The 19305-nt window shown below is 40.1% G+C and overlaps 3 protein-coding genes across 8 annotated transcripts in view; 2 read left to right on the top strand and 1 right to left on the bottom strand.

The window, feature by feature from the left end:
* Nucleotides 1-1106: 1106 nt before the first annotated feature.
* ces2b (carboxylesterase 2b) lies at nt 1107-7571 on the bottom strand. 2 transcript variants are annotated; one of them, XM_061677562.1, is made up of 14 exons: nt 7505-7568; nt 6910-7130; nt 5545-5737; nt 5305-5446; nt 4970-5103; nt 3025-3178; nt 2828-2932; nt 2648-2746; nt 2384-2527; nt 2222-2293; nt 1995-2142; nt 1772-1921; nt 1621-1693; nt 1107-1529 (listed from the first exon to the last, which is right to left on the bottom strand). In XM_061677562.1, exons 2-14 carry the CDS (start codon nt 6983-6985, stop codon nt 1343-1345), a joined length of 1677 nt encoding a protein of 558 aa, XP_061533546.1. In that variant the 5' UTR covers nt 6986-7130; nt 7505-7568; the 3' UTR covers nt 1107-1342. The 2 variants fall into 2 exon arrangements, with proteins under 2 accessions (XP_061533546.1, XP_061533547.1); XM_061677563.1 differs by lacking the exon at nt 6910-7130 and having other exon boundaries at nt 7505-7571.
* A 660-nt stretch (nt 7572-8231) lies between these two features.
* LOC133402594 (cilia- and flagella-associated protein 20-like) lies at nt 8232-14024 on the top strand. 3 transcript variants are annotated; one of them, XM_061676498.1, is made up of 6 exons: nt 8237-8456; nt 10155-10234; nt 10326-10437; nt 10525-10713; nt 13563-13675; nt 13749-14024. In XM_061676498.1, the coding sequence occupies exons 1-6, from the start codon at nt 8373-8375 to the stop codon at nt 13789-13791; spliced, it is 621 nt and encodes a 206-aa protein (XP_061532482.1). In that variant the 5' UTR covers nt 8237-8372; the 3' UTR covers nt 13792-14024. The 3 variants fall into 3 exon arrangements, with proteins under 3 accessions (XP_061532484.1, XP_061532483.1, XP_061532482.1); XM_061676500.1 differs by lacking the exon at nt 13749-14024 and having other exon boundaries at nt 8232-8456; nt 10525-10560; nt 10661-13645; XM_061676499.1 differs by lacking the exon at nt 13749-14024 and having other exon boundaries at nt 8234-8456; nt 13563-13679.
* Nucleotides 14025-14574: 550 nt separating this feature from the next.
* Nucleotides 14575-19305, top strand: part of banp (BTG3 associated nuclear protein) — a 74071-nt gene continuing 69340 nt past the window's right edge. For all 3 annotated transcript variants that reach the window (XM_061676496.1, XM_061676497.1, XM_061676495.1), the window contains exon 1: nt 14575-14652. The gene's annotated coding sequence lies outside the window, so the exon portion shown is untranslated. The remainder of the gene's footprint in view (nt 14653-19305) is intronic.

Genomic DNA, 19305 nt, shown 5'->3' with positions numbered 1-19305 from the left:
TCCTAAATTGCTCAGTCATTCACAAGTAAAGATGGGGAGTGGTTCACCTCTTTGTGAACAAGTGCGTGAGAAAATAGTCAAACAGTTTAAGGACAATGTTCCTCAACGTACAATTGAAAGGAATTTAGGGATTTCATCATCTAGGGTCCATAATGTCATCAAAAGGTTTGGAGAATCTGGAGAAATCACTGCATGTAAGCGGGAAGGCCGAAAACCAACATTGAATGCCCGTGACCTTCGATCCCTCAGGCGGCACTGCATCAAAAACCGACATCAATGTGTAAAGGATATTACCGTATGGGCTCAGGAACACTTCAGAAAACTCATGTCAGGAAATACAGTTCGGCGCGACATCCGTAAGTGCAACTTGAAACTCTACTATGCAACGCAAAACCCATTTATCAACAATGCCCAGAAACACCAAATTGTTTTGGGAAATTGTGTATGTCGTGTCCTCCGGGCCAAAGAGGAAAAGAACCATCCGGACTGTTATGGACGCAAAGTTCAAAAGCCAACATCTGTGACACAGTGAATCACTGCATTAAACTCAAAACGATGCAAGATGACAATGCCAAACCACATTCTGCATGTGTTACAACAGCGTGGCTTCGTAGTAAAAGAGTGTGGGTACTAGTCTGGCCTGCCTGCAGTCCAGACCTGTCTTCCCATTGAAAATGTGTGGTGCATTATGAAGCGTAAAATACGACAACGGAGACCCCAGGACTGTTGAACAGCTAAAGCTGTACATTAAGCAAGAATGGGAAAGAATTCCACCTACAAAGCTTCAACAATAAGTGTCCTCAGTTCCCAAACGTTTATTGAATCTTGTTAAAAGAAAAGGTGATGTAACACAGGGGTAAATATGACCCTGTCCCAGCTTTTTTGGAACATGTTGCAGCCATAAAATTCCAAGTTAATGATTATTTGCTAAAAACTAATAAAGTTGATCAGTTTGAACATTAAATATCTTGTTTTTGTAGTGTATTCAATTAAATATAGGTTGACCATGATTTGCAAATCATTGTATTCTGTTTTTATGTATGTTAAACACAACGTCCCAATTTCATTGGAATTGGGATTGTACATAAACAATAAAAACAAAAAAATGCCACACAACAGTCAGTTGATTTAATTCAAATGTTCTTTTTTTTTTTTTTTTTAAGATTTTTCAAAATGTTAAAAGTGGACAAGTACATAGTTCCTATTATTTGCTGTGCTTGTTTAAGATACTCAAAATCAGTTTAACAGCTACTGTATGTCACAGTGAATCACTGCATTAAACTCAAAACGATGCAAGATGAAGAGGACAGGTTGTAAAAGAAAACAAAATGGTGCTCGTCCTCTAAAGTTCAACACGCTCATTCTTCTCCTGATGTAGTCGAACTTTCTCTGGGAGGATCTGAGTCATAAAGACAAAGCGATCCTTCTTCAGGTGCTGGGCAGTTACCTGCTCCTTTGCACTTATTGCCAGGTACTTCTCTTCTCTTCCATACATAGGCCAGTGAGCAAGGCCATCACCATTAGGCGACCTACATAAACACAAGGTAAAGGCAAGCTTGTCTTATTAGTTGTCTCACTGTTTCTATTTGATCAAACAATATTGGAGGTTTGGGTTATTACCCTTTCCGAGCAAAGTTGCCCCAGTAGGCCATCATCGTTCGACTAAGTTGTTCTTCCTCCTCTAAGCATGTAGCTAAAACAAGAGTCTTAGTGAAACACTTTCCACTCTAGGTAAAGATTGCATGTTTGTAGATGTCAAATAAGGTCTTACCATTTAGTCGGATATGTTTTGTTGTAAAGCAAAACGCTAAAACAGTAAAGATTTCGTCTCCGTGGTCACACCCAACAAAGCTTGGCCTTTTTGCCTTCAAGAAATGAGGCGGATGCTGGTACTCATACAAGTACACGTGGGCACCTGCATCTAGACATAGAAGGGTCTACAGTATGTTGCCATACACAAATAATGATGGAAAATGTTCTTGTAGTCACGGTACCTCTGTGAGCATTTGCAGCCTTAATGGCAGGGATGTTGAACAACATATCCGCAAATAACTCAGTAAAACCATCTCTATTTTTCTCACGATCTTCCCCAGCTCCAATATATTCCTCTATCATCAGATCAGTGACAATGGACTCTTTGGGCTGTGAAGAAAATAAATTACACCTTTAAGAAAATCTTGGGAATGGTGAAGAAAGGTTATCCAACAGTATCAAGTCTTACGTTGAAAGGCGATATTGTGTTTAAAACCTGCTCCCGGTCCATTCCTTCAGTCCAGTTTGGAGGAGCCATGAACTAAGAAAAAAGGAAGAAGTGATGAGATTTTCACGAGTGCAACTTTGGAGCTTAGACAGGCAGACAATGCACTGTACTAGTCACACTTACAGAAGTAACTAACCAGCCCCCTTCATCATCATTGACACCAGTCAAAAATGGTATATTCTGAATCTCATGCTTCTCGAACAGCTCCTTTACTGGTTTCGTCAGGAAGTGTCCGTCTATATTTATGCTCAATCTTAGTGTTGGATCCTTCCAAAAGACAGTTTAGATAATAGATAGCAATTCCAAAAACAGGGCACATTGTCATTAATCTTGACACCAGTAAGTCTTTTGCATTATATCTCAGAAGTCTAAATCAGTTTTGCATACCTGTGCAATCGTCAAAAAAGGGTCAATATCAATTTTTCTCAAGCAGGCAGCAATCGTCTGTGTGCTTTCAATGCTACAGCCGGATGCATTAGCAACAACCTGAAGATGCATAACAGAATGCAACAGTTAGAAACGTAAATTGTGAAACACAATTATTTATATTTAAAAATTCTAATCAACCTGTGCTATTGGTAGAGGATCAGTTGACACAAACACATCCATTGCGGCAGTGCCACTTTCAGCGATGGCTCGATGGATCAGCCCATCAGACAATGGTGATAGAAGCTGTTAATAAAGCCAAAATCAATGCATCAAATCCCCCGTGACCATGAATAAAGAAGTCCAGAAAGGTGACGTGTCAGCTGAGTGATCCTCACCAACAGGGAAACGCTCATTCCACCAGCAGACTCTCCAAATATGGTGACCGAGGCTGGGTCTCCCCCAAAGTTGGCAATGTGCTTTTGGATCCACCGTAGAGCTTCAACCTGGTCCAGCAGGCCAGAGTTACCAGGCAGATGCTCATCTCCTGTGCTAGATTAACATATACATGGCCACAAGTAATAACTGTTGCTGACATATGCTTCATGAACCCATAAATTCAAATACCTCCAAGTTCAGACATTATTTTTGGAGATAAATAATCCTATTAAGTCCACTTTTTTTCCATCCATTTTCTGAGCCGCTTCTCCTCACCAGGGTCGCGGGCGTGCTGGAGCCTATCCCAGCTGTCATCGGGCAGGAGGCGGGTTACACCCTGAACTGGTTGCCAGCCAATCGCAGGGCACATAGAAACCTACAACCATTTGCACTCACAGTCATGCCTACGGGCAATTTAGAGTCTCCAATTAATGCATGTTTTTGGGATGTGGGAGGAAACCGGAGTGCCCGGAGAAAACCCACGCAGGCACGGGGAGAACATGCAAACTCCACACAGGCGAGGACGGGGATTGAACCCCGCACCTCAGAACTGTGAGGCTGACGCTCTAACCAGTCGTCCACCGTGTCGCCTCCACTTTTTTTTTTTTAAATGGCAATCACACATGACATGGGAGATGTCGGCAAATCTGGCAAGACCTCAGTTCAGCAAGCGTCAAAGGATTAACACTGGGCTATCTTAGTTTTTTGTTTGCTTTTTTTGCAAAGCTAATTTTAAAAGTAGCAACATCCTCAACAATCATTTTGAGAAAAGAATCATTTGAGAAAGAAGATTAAACATTGGATTCACGTGAGTTTTCAGACACCCATTCAAAACAGGGAGACACCAATACCTTTGTTTTGGGACAATTGAGATTTTTATCGTCTCTCCGACATGGAAAACATGAAATATTGACCCGTAGCATTAGAAAAGGTTTCATGTTGGCAGTGGTTGGAACAGAGTTCATTATTTGCAATCGTTAAATGTGCATTTGTCAACCAGCGTCTCAGAAAGTGTTGACTGCAGATGGTTCACTGTAAGTTTATTTAAAACAAGTGTTCATACTTGCGTGGTCTTCATAATACTGTAAGAAAAAATGTGTTGCACACACATGCCGCCTTTATTTTTGTCTTCATTTAAGTTAATAGCTTGGATGCGTTTACAGCAAACAATAACCATTCTCAAAGTCCAGACTGGTGTAGAGGCATTCTTATCTGGGCCCGCCTCTACCTCATATTCATAGTTGACTAATTGAATATACTTGGCCCTTTCTGTGTGGAGTGTGCATGTTCTTCCCGCGCTTGTGTAAGTTTTCTTCGAGTACTCTTGCTATGTGACTATGAATGGTTGTTTGTCTTTATGTGCTTTGGGAGACGGGTGGGTTAATTGAGTTTATTTCCAATTTTGAAGAATGCGAGTGAGTCAGTCCGTAAAATACACTTATAAATTGTCAATTTATATTTCAGTGGACAAGTAAAGAAGAGAACTTTCTCATACGCCGAGACGTGAAATGGTAGCATCTTTCTAGCTTTTATCATAAGGGCAAGTTTAATACAATTTTAAAGTGATAATTGAATACTCTAACATTATTATTATTATAGTCTTGGTTATGAGTATGATTTTGAGTTCATCTGTCGGTCATATCCTGTCAACTGTATGGTAACTGTTTTCTTGTGTACTGTCAAAAAAAAAAAAAAAAAAAAAAACAGTAGCTTGTGATTTAAAGGTACGTTTATTAAAAACATGTTTTCTAATTACCAATCGTTGTGGACCTTTTGGCACTGATGACAATTTAAATTTGGACCTCTGAATGTCAAGAGACCCTCCAACCTTTGGCCAGGCCGCAGGAGCAGGCCAGAAAGCCAAAATGTCATTCAAATGTCCTCTGTTTCTACAATATTATTTACCTGAGAAAGCCCAAAACTCCCAAACGATATTGGATGAGCACCACAACCACATCCTGGTAAGCAGCCAGGGCGGATCCGTCATACATTGAAGCTGATCCCAAAGTAAAGCCTCCACCATGGATCCACATCATTACCTAGTCAGACAACAGGCTTATGTTTGATTCAAATTTACATTTGATATGAAGAGTTATGGTCAAACGGCTCTTTATGTAATCATTCAAACTGAGTCTTGCATACAAGTATGAAATACGTGTATGCTATTGAGGCATAACTGGCAGTGAATTACAGTAAATAAATAATAGCATTAGTCCAAACTAGTGCCAAATGTTTCTTACTGGGAGCTTAGCATCATGAGCTCTGTTTGCAGGAGTATAAATGTTGAGGTAAAGGCAGTCCTCTGAAATATCAGGGATTTCTTCTGCTATGCTACCAATCAACTGCATCAGATCTAGAAGGAACTGTCTATGTTGAATGCACCTGAAGAAAGAAATTGTTTTCTATTAATGTATACAAGTAAGCGAGAAAAAATCTTTCCCAAGTGCAGTATTGCACGACTGGAGTACCGTAGTGCTTACATCGGTGGCTGCTTACTGGCATCTCTCACTCCTTGCCAAGCCTCCACTTTCTGAGGTGGAGCCAGTCTCAGGCCAGGGCCAACGGGTGGCTTGGCAAATGGGACACCCAGGTAGGCGTCGGCCCCAGTCTCCTTCCCTTTTACGCTCACATACTCCCCTTTCAGGCTGCCAAGTTCCATGTGGACTACAGGTGCTGTCAAGATCATAGTGCCGAGTCAGAATCCTCATCGTATCAAATAACGTATGGATCATAAACAGTGAGCCAACACACACTTGAAGACAAATACGGACTTAACGGGTTCACTCATTGATATGTTACGCCATGTGATTTGATGTCTGTGACTGATGGTTTTGTCAATATGGGTCCATACCTGGTGACGTAAGACAAAAGAAACCTCACCCTAAAAGGTAATGTTACGAGTAAAGATGCTGCAAGACAGTCTGACACCCAGTCACAATGTAGGATTGAAAAGGAGTAGTCAAGGTTCAACCAACCAACCTACTAATTTTTTTTTGTTACTATTGGAAAATTAGGCAGACATCAAATAAATGGAAATCTTAAGTCTAATCAGGGTTTCTAACTTTGTTCAATCAATATATGATTGATGTGGACCGACCGATGCACAGTAATGGAAATCCCACACCTTCATATTGCGCAAGTCAGGTTAAGGTTAGTGGTAGACAGGTGACTGGTGTCCTGGTTTACACCTTTTTGTGATGCAATGACTTTATGACTGTGATTTAAAAATATCGTAATGGAAAGAGAATCGGTTCATTCTGTATATCCCGACATAGGGATCCCCTCATCACACAAGGGCACAAAACAAAAACACTATAACCCCACGATTAGTTTCTGCATGAACGTGAGAAGGAAAAACAAAACAAAATCAACTTCAACTGGTTGCTGCAAAGATTGGCCTTTGCCGGACACATGAAGCAACAGTAGATTAAGCTTTCAGATATTTGTTACTGACAACACGGTGGACGACTGCTTAGTGCGTCTGCCTCACAGTTCTGAAGACCAGGGTTCAATCCCCGGCCCCGCCTGTATGGAGTTTGCATGTTTCCTCCCACATCCCAAAAACATGCATGGTAGGTTAATTGACAACTCTAAATTGCCCGTAAGTGTGAATGTGAGTGCGAATGGTTGTTTGTTTATGTGTGCCCTGCGATTTGCTGGCAACCAGTTCAGGGTGTACCCCGCCTCCTGCCCGATGATAGCTGGGATAGGCTCCAGCACGCTCGCAACCCAACTGAGGAGAAGCGGCTCAGAAAATGGATGGATATTTGTTACTTCTATGGAGGCAACAACGACGCACGAGTGGGATTGCACAATACGGAATGTCTGTCGTGAATATCACTCACCGTCGCGTTCTGATGCACCACAGACTAACAACACAGCCGAAAGAAAACAAAGCGTTTCCTTTCCACGGAGCTTCATGGCGCTGCTGGTTGTGTGAATGGCAACGCAATGCTGGAATCGACGCGAAGAGTTCCGCCGAAGTCACCTGCACTTTGTCCTCTACGCACACTTGTCATGGTGCTGTTGCTGCTCTACCCATAAACCGGGTGAAACCGGCTCGTCCCTAAATCACACATTTTGCAATGTCACTAATGGCCCCTCACATCACCGCCACCTAGCTGTTCACCATACTTCAACTTGCTTTACTGATAGTAGTACTTTCACATTGAAAAGCGAGCTAATGCCAACACACAGCGCCTATCCTGGGTTGACTAATGGTAACAAACAGTATACTGAACACATTCACTGCCATTGCCGGCTTTCGAAGTCAAATATCCATGTTAACAGGGTGGCCTGGGAGTGATTAATGTGACTAATTCGGGTTTCATATTTAACAATGTATTGGTTACAGATGTCAGAGCTAAACACCAACTGTTTTAACCCTGTCATGCTGAATGTACTGAAGACTCACTCATAGTAATAAAACTGTCTTCAAACCTTTCTTAGGTCTGTTCACACATGCGATGCATTATAATCGTGTCGCTGTCAACTGCAAACGCTCTGGGGATGCGTGATCCGGGAAATTCTTCAATAAATACGACACGCCCCTTGTGAGCTGCGTGCCTACGGCGACGCTAAACTAGGAGGGTAAAAGTTGTCGACGCATTCCATGTGTAGTGGACGGCAAGAAATCAGAAAGAACTAGGACGACGGCATATTGTGCTGCATCCAGTTGCTTACAACGCCTTACAATTACGACAAAGGGAACTGGGAGTAATCTTTTAGATGTAAAAATATCAATTGGGTCCTTCTTCAAATGTTATGTATTGATAGAAAATACTTTGGAATTGTAAAAGTAAACCTGGTGAGAAATGAGCAAGTTACGACTGAATTTCAATGTCCATGCATTGCCTTTGATGGGAAGGTCGACCGTCCTAACATGGCCGCCACGTAGGGACATTGGTTAGCTGGACTAGCTCGTCTTCATATCTATGATCATGACCATATATGGAAGTGCCGACACAAGGGTTTAACATAGCGTGTGACGTCAACAAAATCGACGAGTGTGCATTTGAATAACTTAAAAAAACTTAAAAAAATATATAGCCTCTCGTCAGAGTCAATGAATTTTACGAAAATAAATGGCTTAACTGAGAAAACAGAATGACGAGTATGCCATCAAGACGTCGCAGCGCGTGGCTGAAAGGTATGAGGTGTTCTTGTTTTGCGTACGTGCGCTTGATTGGCTTTGATTGAGTGCTTTGGCAAAGCTTGTGAAATTTACAGTAGCCACACAACGACAAAGGTGCTTTCTGGATGTCCGACCCAATAGGGTCTGTAAGCGGGACCGTTTACAACGTACAACATGTTTAGAAGTACCTTTCAAGGTGGATTTCTGTCTATATTGTATAGCATCGGAAGCAAACCTCTTCAAATATGGGAAATAAAGGTAGGTCACTGACAGCTAATTGTTGGTCATCTCCCTCTGGGCCGTGTGCTTTGGGTTTAGTTCATAAAACATTTAACTGCCTTTCAGCACGTTTTATGACGCTTGTGTTATTTGTCATTATGGAGCACTCATTGCTTAAATCATCAGGTAACATGACATTTTTACATGAATTAAAAACACGTGTTTTGAAAGCGAAAGTTGAGTAGGTAGATATTCACGCATACAGTAAAATATGTATAATAATAAAAAAAAATACAAACAAAAGAGCAACATTGAGGATGGATTATGTAAATTTGGATCTAATCTAAAAAAAAGAAATGCAAGATTAAAATTGTGTTACAATGAGTGCAGAATGCAAAGTATAATATTGACTGATGTCGATGTAAGGATGCATTTATACACCCAATTCGATGTAAGGATGCATTTATACACCCAATATGTACAGTGAATAAAATGATTAAGTCAGTTTAATGTAAGATCATGACGTCACATTCACATATTTACTAATATCTTTATGTACAGATAAGTATATGTAGTTTGTAATATACAAAATATACAAGTAGTATTATTATTTTTCAATCGCAGTTCATTTCTGTCTTTATGTCTTGTCAATAGGAAGTTACTGGGTAACCTCCAAAGTTGAACGCCCCACAAATTGTACATTTTGGGATTATTATTATTTTTTTTTTCAGTATTTGTTTCTGTTGCATGTCATGTCACAATCACAGAGTCTGTGACTTGGCTGAACTCAGTGTTGCCCACACACAAGGGTTTGCGAGGGTTTATATTGAGCAAGTTTAACATTTGGGATTGTCACCCTTGATCCTTTTTTTGACCAGATTGGAGAGGAAAATCACTCTTAACACATCCACAACACAAGCTACTCGCTCAGGATAATCTTTCATCATCTGTGAATCGACCCTTTGTTGACTTTGATCGCAAGGGCGGGAATATCCTCAGATTTGTCCCGATTGATGTGTATTCCCCATTATTTTTTATGAAGCCACCACAAAAAGGTTCTAGTCATAGCAAAGAGGATGTGCGTTGATAAACATAGAACAAGTAATGGAACCTAATCCCACCATCACTCATTAATCACCAGGTGACAGTATCACTCTGCTCTCACTTTGTATTTGTGTTTTATTATAAACTTGTGAAGTTCTCTTCAAGCAAGTATGCAGTTAAAAATGTTCCAAACAACTTGGAAGTCAAACAGTGTCGCAAAAAAGATTTTGTGTTCAAATTTGGAGGGTCCACTGTTTGTCAATATCAAAAGAACTTGGCAAATTTTACACAAAACATAAACACGCATAAAAGTAACATACACTAAAATGTTTAATATTTGCAATGACCCAATTTCAATTTGTCCAAGAAATGCACGGTACAGTTTATTATTAAATACATTATATTCATATTTTTAAAATTAGTTTTAGGAGGAAAAGTCAAGTTTTACTTGATATTGAGAGATGCATATGGGGGACATGCTGAATGATTATTATTATTTATTTTGAAGTTCAAAGACCACATTATGTTGCGTAATCCAATATTAGGAAGCTGCACATTATGTAAGCACAGACGGCAAACATCACTTGTTGACTAAATACGCTAAAATATTGTCATTCCTCAGAATAGTTTCTCATAATTGAATCTCTCCCTCACTAAAAGATAATACCACATTTATGTTTTTGTGTTTCACAGGTGAAGAATGGTCATATCAAACGAGTTACAGACAATGACATCAACTCGCTTGTCTTGGAGGTTGAGGGTTCAAACGTCAGGTGAGTTTGATGTTTTAACTCCAATTTTCAGAACCAGTGCACCCCTGCTAAACAGTAGTCACCTTTGACATCCCTGTGTCACCTTCTACAGTACCAACTACATCACGTGTCCTGCTGACCCGAGGCAGACACTTGGTATCAAAATGCCATTTCTTGTGATGATTGTCAAGAAGACCAGGAAATATTTCAGCTTTGAAGTCCAGGCACTGAAACATGCACTTTGCACATTTTGATTATATATTACAATCATTGCTATTCATGGTCTCCATTACATCCCTTTCCACTTTCAGGTGTTAGATGATCAGAATTTACGCCGGCGCTTTCGGGCAAGTAATCACCATAGCAAGACGCAAGTGAATTCATTTATGTGCACGATGCCAATTAGTGTTGATGACCGCTGGAACCAGTTTCAATTCAACTTGGCAGACATCACCAGGAGGGCCTACGGAACCAGTTATGTCGAGACGCAGCGTGTTCAGGTGCGTTTGTGCGTGGACAGCAGAGGAAAGTGATCACCAAATGCTCCTGAAGAACCCAAGGAAAGTAATGGAAATAGAAGTAATCCAAAGTGGGGTCCAGCTCTTGCCATTTTACTAATATTTTAACTGTCATAAAATCATAAAAAAAACAATTAACCACTGGTAATATGAAAACATAAAAAACACTGAAACTTTAATAACGAATGACAAATTTTGAAGGTGATTCACATTTAAACATGCCTCAAACATCCATCCATCCATTTTCTGAGGCGCTTCTCCTCACAAGGGTCGCGGGTGTGCTGGAGCCTATCACAGCTATCATCGGGCAGGAGGCGGGGTACACCCTGAACTGGTTGCCAGCTAATCGCAGGGCACATACATAAAAACAAACAACCATTCACACTCACATTCACACCTACTGGCAATTTAGAGTTGTCAATTAACCTACCAAGCATGTTTTTGGGATGTGGGAGGAAACCGGAGTGCCCGGAGAAAACCCACGCAGGCATGCGGAGAACATGCAAACTCCACACAGGCGGGGCCGGGCATTGAACCGCGGTCCTCAGAACTGTGAGGCAGACGCTCTAACCAGTCACCCACCGTGCCGCTGCTGCCTCAAACATTACATCCTTAATTCCCAAATAAGTGTGAAAAGAAGTTTTCATGCATGCTCGGCAGTTGCACAACATTAAAAACAAAATACAATGCAAATGTTGACACTAGGTCTTACTCAATAGCCCTTGTTGAGGTTGATCCGTCTTTTGGAACAAGTGTGGCCAAATACAGTTACAAGAAAAAGTATGTGCACCCTTTGGAATTAACTGGATCTCTGGATAAATTAAAATGTAATATGATCTTCACCTAAGTCACAACAATGGAAAGTCTGCTTTATCTAATACGACACAAACAATTATGATTACATGTTTTTGTTGAACACTTGAACATTCTCAGTGCTGGGTAATAAATGTATGTTAGTGATGTACGAGTGCCACTAGTAGTACAGTGCGCTCTCTAGTTGTAAGCAAAAGATTCACACTTTAAGTACATTCAGTTGCATTTAATCTTTTAAGAATGGTTTGTTTTTAAACTTATTTAGGTACAGTTTTAACTTTTTGATATACACTTTTAAAGGAATCATTTAAGTATAGTTTAAAAAAAAAAAAAAAAACCGTTACTATAGTTTAGCACAGTGTTAATGTTCAAACTGAATAATGTACAGTTGCTTACAAAATTAGATATAATTTTTGGAATAAAACCTCTGTCTCGTTTTGATGAACACTTGGGCCTATTACGCTACTGTATTTTAATGCTGTCATTATGGTGGCACTTGGAATGCTAAGTATTTTTTGGGGGTGATACTTGGTGTAAATGGGTTGAGAACTACTGCCCTAGGTCAAGGGTGGACAGCTAATTTTCTGAAGGGGCCATGTGACAAGCTGAAACATTTGTCGAGGGCCACACCATGTTAACCCCAATTATGTTAATTATGAATTTAACATCTTTATATAAATCAGTAAACGGTACTGTTTTAATAAGATGCTACTTGTAGATATGGTAAAGGATAGTTGTAATTAGGAAATTAAAAATGTAAGCAGTTATATTACAATTATACAGTATACTGTATAAACTTCATCACAATTTAATAAACATTCACAAAAAAAATAAAACATTAAAAAAAACATTACAGTGCATGAAGTTATCTATACAGTATTTTCAAAATGTGCTGATATTGGGCTGTATTCATCCTTTTGAAGGAGTGGCTGCAAGAGCACAGTGCAGAAAGCTAAAAAAAACAACAATCCAAAGCCAAATCCTCAAATGTATCCTTAAGATTTACAAAATGCTTGCAGTACATATCTGTTGACAAATCTACGATGGGTAAAACATCAAAAACGAGAATGGATGTCATTTGAGGACACCACAGACAAAGCCACTCTTGTGTTTCGAAGTTGCAAAAGAGTGGCTGGATGTTACCCAGCGGTACTGGCAAACTATTGTGTGGACAGATGAAATGAGAGTTGAGTTGTTTGGAAGTAACATACAATGCTATTTGTGGAAGAAAAGGGTGCACAGCACACCATTCCATTCATTCCAAAGGTTCACATACTTTTTCCAACTCTGCACAGTGACGTTTACATGTTGTGATTCGTGAAAATATTAGGAGTTTCAGGTTTTTGAATCTTGAGGTGACTGACATTTCTGAGCTGCTGACTATGTTAATAAGGTGTTGTTTCATTAGAGCATATCCATTTGTAAGTGTTCTCTCTCTGTCTGGTTTACAGTGGTGCATATTTCAAAGTTGTGGTCAAACAAGCATTACATCTCATCTGGGCTAGACAGAATTTCCTAAAATCTTACATCTGCTCCATAGGTTTGCCGAGCTGAGGTTGCCGAGGTCTTGAGTTATATACTGATATTTTGCATGAAGACAGTTTTTGTGACTTTAATGTCCTATACTTTCAAAATAATTTGGTTAAATTCAAGGGTATTCGACTCTGGTTCCACTGTTTTATCCTAATGCTGCCTCCTGAGCAGTATGAACAAATGTACTTTATCACCCTGTTGGTTGTGTGATTGGAACTTGTGAAACACACAGTAAGTGTCCCGGGTTAAACTTTCCTCGTCTTGCACGCCGTGCCCATCAACCCTTTCTTTTTTTCCCACAGCTGAGGTGCCTTTGAGGAAGGCACCTGAATCCCTCAATAGTTCTGCATTCACTGTGATGGGTCAAAATGAGAAATTTCACTTTATTGTATGCTTGCAAAGAACACAAGACAGTAAACCTGAACATTCACAATCAATCTAAAAATGTCCATATCTGTGCAATCGTGATCTTTTTTTTCTTTCAGATTCATGCTAATTGTCGCATCAGGAGGGTATATTTCACAGATAAACAATATACAGAGGATGAGCTCCCACCTGAGTTTAAACTGGTTATTCCAGTCAAGAAACAGGAGGCAAGGTGAGAAACATCACAGTGGAAAAAAATAATGGACATTTGGAAGATCAGATGTTTTAAACTTATTTTCTTGCAGCAAAAAGGGAGTTCCCAGACCTGCTGCAACCCGACAGACCTGAAGAAAGTGAACACAATATTTTTTTGTTTGCATTGGGTTAACTTTAAAGACCTGTAATATTCACAGTTTAAAATATAAACAGTTTCATTCAGTTGTAGTTTCCTTATTTTTTTATAAACAAATACCAATTTTGTGTATTGTATGATTTATTTACATTATCAATCAATGTAATACATGTTTTGTTATTTATAAAACTGGAAACGTCAATGTCTGCCTTTTTGTGTGCGAATTATGTATTAAAATGAAGTTCCCACTCAACAAAGGTCGTCGCGTGGAATAAATGTTGTCGCTGACCAGGAAGACTGATCTAAACATGTAAAACATTAACATTTAAGATTTATTCATAATCCATGAAACAAACGTCAATGGTGATTTATATACACCTCTTAGTGTTCAAAAACAGATAAACGAACTAACAACTGCACATCCAATGCAAAGTGTTAAGTAGCAGAAACAGGCTATTATGGATTGTTTTTAGGCACAGTAATCATTCAATAGTTAAAAGTAATGCAGTTGCTTTTTTTACGTTTTCATATGCCGTATTTTGTGTGGTTTTTAACAAATTCTTTGGCAGGTTTTACATTTTATGAATAATTTTACGCGATTATTTGTTGTGCAAATGTTTGTCTCCGGTGAGGCAGTTGTTGACAGATATCTGGGGATTAAATTTTACGGTCGTCGAAGTGTCATCGCTGAGGCCAGTGAAGAATGTGCGTTCACCGAGCCTGTGGGGCCCCCCTGAACGCACCACGTGTGTTTTGCACCAGTGAGCAGGCGCACTACGCCGCTGGCCCATCTCTCGCGAGGAACGACGCCGTTATCGGAACCTCCACAAACAACACGAGAATTCATCATTCGCACGGTAATGTAAGCCGATCCTAGACTGGGAATGTCTTGTTTGCCAGTAGTGAGGGAATGAATCCGATTAAAACAGCATTTCATCGTTATTTTCCCTCGCAGGTTTACGACTGTCGTACAATGTTTTTGTGGCCTTTAGGCCAAGCTAGCATGCTAACCACTAGGCTAGCTTTTAGGAATATTTGCATCAGCTTTAACATTAGCACACAACTCTACACCAGCTAACGTTAGCTAGCATTTTCGTGTAAGCTAGCGAATATTAACCGATCAGTTTGTGCCAAAATAATTATTTCCCACTTAAAATTAAATGTTCTAATTTAGTCTTACCTTCATTTATTCAAATATCCACGTTAGGAAATTCGTTCGCAGGTCATTCCCAAAAGTAAATCATAAAGGCTATATTTGTGTTGCACACCACACAAAGAACCAAATCACACACATGCGATATGCAGGGAGAGATGTCAACCCAAAGGTGTGCAAACAGTGGGGGGTAGTTCGGTGCCTTGCTTAAGGGAACCTCGACGTCAGCATCGCCAACAACTAGTTCCTATTTTTATTTGTCTGAAGCTGGACTCAAACTGTGACCCTATGGTTTCAAAGACCAAGTCCCTTACAGATGAGCTGCTGCTGTCCCATCATAATCATACAGGATAATAAAAGTTCAAGAATTATGACACTGGATTTCATAGGTGCATCTTAAGTTCTTTTCTGTGGAAAGACAGCCACTTTAAGTATGGCAGTATCACATGAAAATACATTGAAATGTTAAACAGTTCACTGTATTTAACATTTTTGACAGCACACAATTATTAATAAAGGATATGCACTGTATTTGTCAATCCCTTCTCTCTTGTGCTTGTCCTCATTCGGGTCAAGGGTGGTGAGCAGGAGCTTTTCTGAGCTAATTTTGGTATTTTAAGGAAATCCTGGACTGGTAAGTCAATCGCAGGGTGGTGGTGCACAATGGGGGGGGGGGGGGGGGGTCATGCCACTCACTTCCAGCTTTTAGGACTGATCCTGCACTGCCTCTTCTGGTCCATTTATCTCTATGCAAATGACTAAATTATTTACAATTCACTGAAGGAACGCCAAAAATTTCACTGAATGAGTTGAGTCAGGGTGGTTAGCACTGCCCCCTCACAGTTCTGAGGACCGGGTTCAAATCCAGCCTCGCCTGTGTGGAGTTTGCATGTTCTCCCCGTACCTGCGTAGGTTTTCTTCGGGTACTCCGGTTTCCTCCCACATCCCAAAAACATGCATGGTAGGTTAATTGAAGACTCTAAATTGCCCGTAGGTGTGAAAGTGAGTACAAATGGTTGTTTGTTTATATGCCTGCGATTGGCTGGCGACCAGTTCAGCGTGTACCTCGCTCAGAGTCAGCTGGGATAGGCTACAGCATGCCTGCGACCCGAGTGAGGATAAGTGGTGTGGAAAATGAATGAATGAGTTGAGTCATATTATTAAAGCAAATTCATCCACATCAATACTTGAGCTCAATATGAACTGATCGTCTAATCTGTAGAACATTAATAGCTATTAATGTTAGCTCACTAGAGTGCACTCATTTTTTGGACAAAACTACAAGAGACGACACAATCGTTGACATTTTACTCACGTTTTTAAGCAAAGCAAACTACATCAACACATCGTTGATATATAATTTTTTTTAGGCCAGCCTCACAAAATGCTCCAATATTACTGGCTCCAGGACACGCGGCGCTGCACTATGATTGGCTCCTATATCCCGATAGAACACGCCCTACTGCTTCCAGACGGCAAAAGAAGTATGTGACTTAAGTGTGGCGGGGTTATAGTTCCCACAAACCCTAACCCACCCTAATCCTACCCTTAACCCATCCTAAACCGCCTTAAGTCTCAACCCTAGCCCTAAACCCAACTATAACAAATAATTTTCTTTAGTTTTTATTTTGTACAAATATGATTCATGTTTGAGATGGCCATCTCGTTACATCTGGGTAGGCTGCCCTTCCCACGATGCAGGAGACAATCCTGTTGTAGTGGCGCGTCCTGCCTGGAAACTATGCAGGAATCCTAAAAATGCGCACATGAGGCAATGTTTTATTTAATTCGACCTTATAGTAATAGCAATCCTATGTGCTCATCCTGCGTAAGATTGCGTTTAAAACTTGGGATACTACGTACATCCGGAAAAGCACGGAGATGCTGAGTTGAAAGGAGATACAGTCCCTTCCAAAAGTATTGGAACGGCAAGGTCAATTCCTTTGTTTTTGTTGTATACTGAAGACATTTGGGTTTCAGATCAAAAGATGAATATGTGACAAAAGTTCAGAATTCCAGCTTTTATTTCATGGTGTTTACAACCCCAATTCCAATGAAGTTGGGACATTGTATTAAACATAAATTAAAACAGAATACAATTATTTGCAAATCATGTTCAACCTATATTTAATTGAATACACTACAAAGACAATATTTTTAATGTTCAAACTGATCACCTTTATTGTTTTTAGCAAATAATCATTAACTTAGAATTTTATGGCTGCAACATGTTCCAAAAAAGCTGGGACAGGGTCATGTTTACCACTCTGTTACATCACCTTTTCTTTTAACAACATTCAATAAACGTTTGGGAACAGAGGACACTAATTGTTGAAGAGTTGGAGGTGGAATTCTTTCCCATTCTGGTTTGATGTACAGCTTCAGCTGTTCAACAGTCTGGGGTCTCCGTTGTCGTATTTTACGCTTCATATTGCGCCACACATTTACAATGGGAGACAGGTCTGGACTGCAGGAAGGCCAGTCTAGTACCCGCACTCTTGTAACACGAAGCCATGCGGTTGTAAGATGTGCAGAATGTGGTTTGGCATTGTCTTGCTGAAATAAGCAGGGGTGTCCATGAAAAAGATGTTGCTTAGATGGCAGCATATGTTTCTCCAAAACCTGTATGTACCTTTCAGCATTAATGGTGCCTTCACAGATGTGTAAGTTACCCATGCTATTGGCACTAACACAGCCCCATACCATCACAGATGCTGGCTTTTGAACTTTGCGCCCATAACAATCTGGATGGTTCTTTTCCTCTTTGGCCCGGAGGAAACGACATCCACAATTTCCAAAAACAATTTGAAATCTTTGGCCCGGAGGACCATTGGTTTTCTGAAGTGTTCCTGAGCCAATGTGGTGAGATCCTATACACATTGCTGTCGGTTTTTGATGCAGTGCCGCCTGAGGGATCGAAGGTCACGGGCATTCAATGTTGGTTTTCGGCCTTGGCGCTTACATGCAGTGATTTCTCCAGATTCTCTGAACCTTTTGATGATATTATGGACCGTAGATTTTGAAATCCCTAAATTCCTTGCAATTGTACGTTGAGGAACATTGTCCTTAAATTGTTCGACTATTTTCTCACGCACTTGTTCACAAAGAGGTGAACCACGCCCCATCTTTGCTTGTGAATGACTGAGCAATTCAGGAAAGCTCCTTTTACACACAATCATGTCACCCACCTGTTCCCAATTAGCCTGTTCACCTGTGGGATTTTCCAAACCGCTATTTGATGAGCATTCCTCAACTTTCTCAGTCTTTTTTGCCACCTGTCCCAGCTTTTTTGGAATGTGTTGCAGCCATAAAATTCTATGTTAATGATTATTTTCTAAAAACAATCAAGTTTATCAGTTTGAATATTAAATATCTTGTCTTTGTAGTGTGGCAGCACGGTGGAAGACTGGTTAGAGAGTCAGCCTCACAGTTCTGAGGACCCGGGTTCAATCCCCGGCCCCGCCTGTGTGGAGTTTGCATGTTCTCCCCGTGCTATGTCAACAAGACATAAAACAAACGATAATTACGCTTTACTTAAATCAACCCAACAACTGCCTTAATAAAGGCCCCACTAGCTTAATGCGAACATAGGATGGATCGATAATTGCGGTTTCAGAACCCTAGAAGCAAGGGATATTTGAACACAAACAGTGGAGCAACAAATGTAAACATCCTCTATGACAATTTACTAATATTACATCTTACTGAGTTACTTACAGTCGGTGTTTAGAAATTTCATTTACTACGCAAACTTCACCCTTCCGAAAATGAACTAGTTCAGTTCATAGATCATTATTCAAAATTTTTAACAAAGTTCACCATTCAAAAAATGTTATTCATAGTCCTTTTATTTATTTTTTTCCAATATGTTGCTGAAGGGCTATTAGACTAAAAATACTGGCATTTCATTTCACCATTGTTGCCACTCATTCAGTCGACATTAGTAGCCAGCTGCAGCTTTCACCCTACAATCTCAAAAACATGAGGAAAAACCTGTTTCTTGAATGGTCCTTTTTAAAATGATGAAATAAAACAAAAACAGGACTTTTGTCATTAATGTGCAAACAAAAACTCTCAACACAGTATAACAGGAACGATGGTGAAAGGACACTGATAACTTTGCATTCCTCACAGCTCTGGCTGACTATATAAACAAATTTTATTTGATCTATTCTTACAAAACAAAATAAGTTCCATATTATCACAGTGTGATCGTACAGAGATTTACCTCAAGCATTCTGATACAAAGAACAATTTTCCGACTAATCACTTTTTACAGTTATGTACTATATGACAAAAGAACCACCGAAGAACATATTCTTCCCTTTTGCGGCGTGTACCTGAACGCACCTTGCAG

Source organism: Phycodurus eques, chromosome 5, assembly GCF_024500275.1.
Source record: "Phycodurus eques isolate BA_2022a chromosome 5, UOR_Pequ_1.1, whole genome shotgun sequence".
Taxonomy (NCBI): Eukaryota; Metazoa; Chordata; class Actinopteri; order Syngnathiformes; family Syngnathidae; genus Phycodurus; species Phycodurus eques.
The sequence above is the reverse complement of the archived record's forward strand: the minus strand, read 5'-3'. Positions and strand labels throughout refer to the sequence as shown.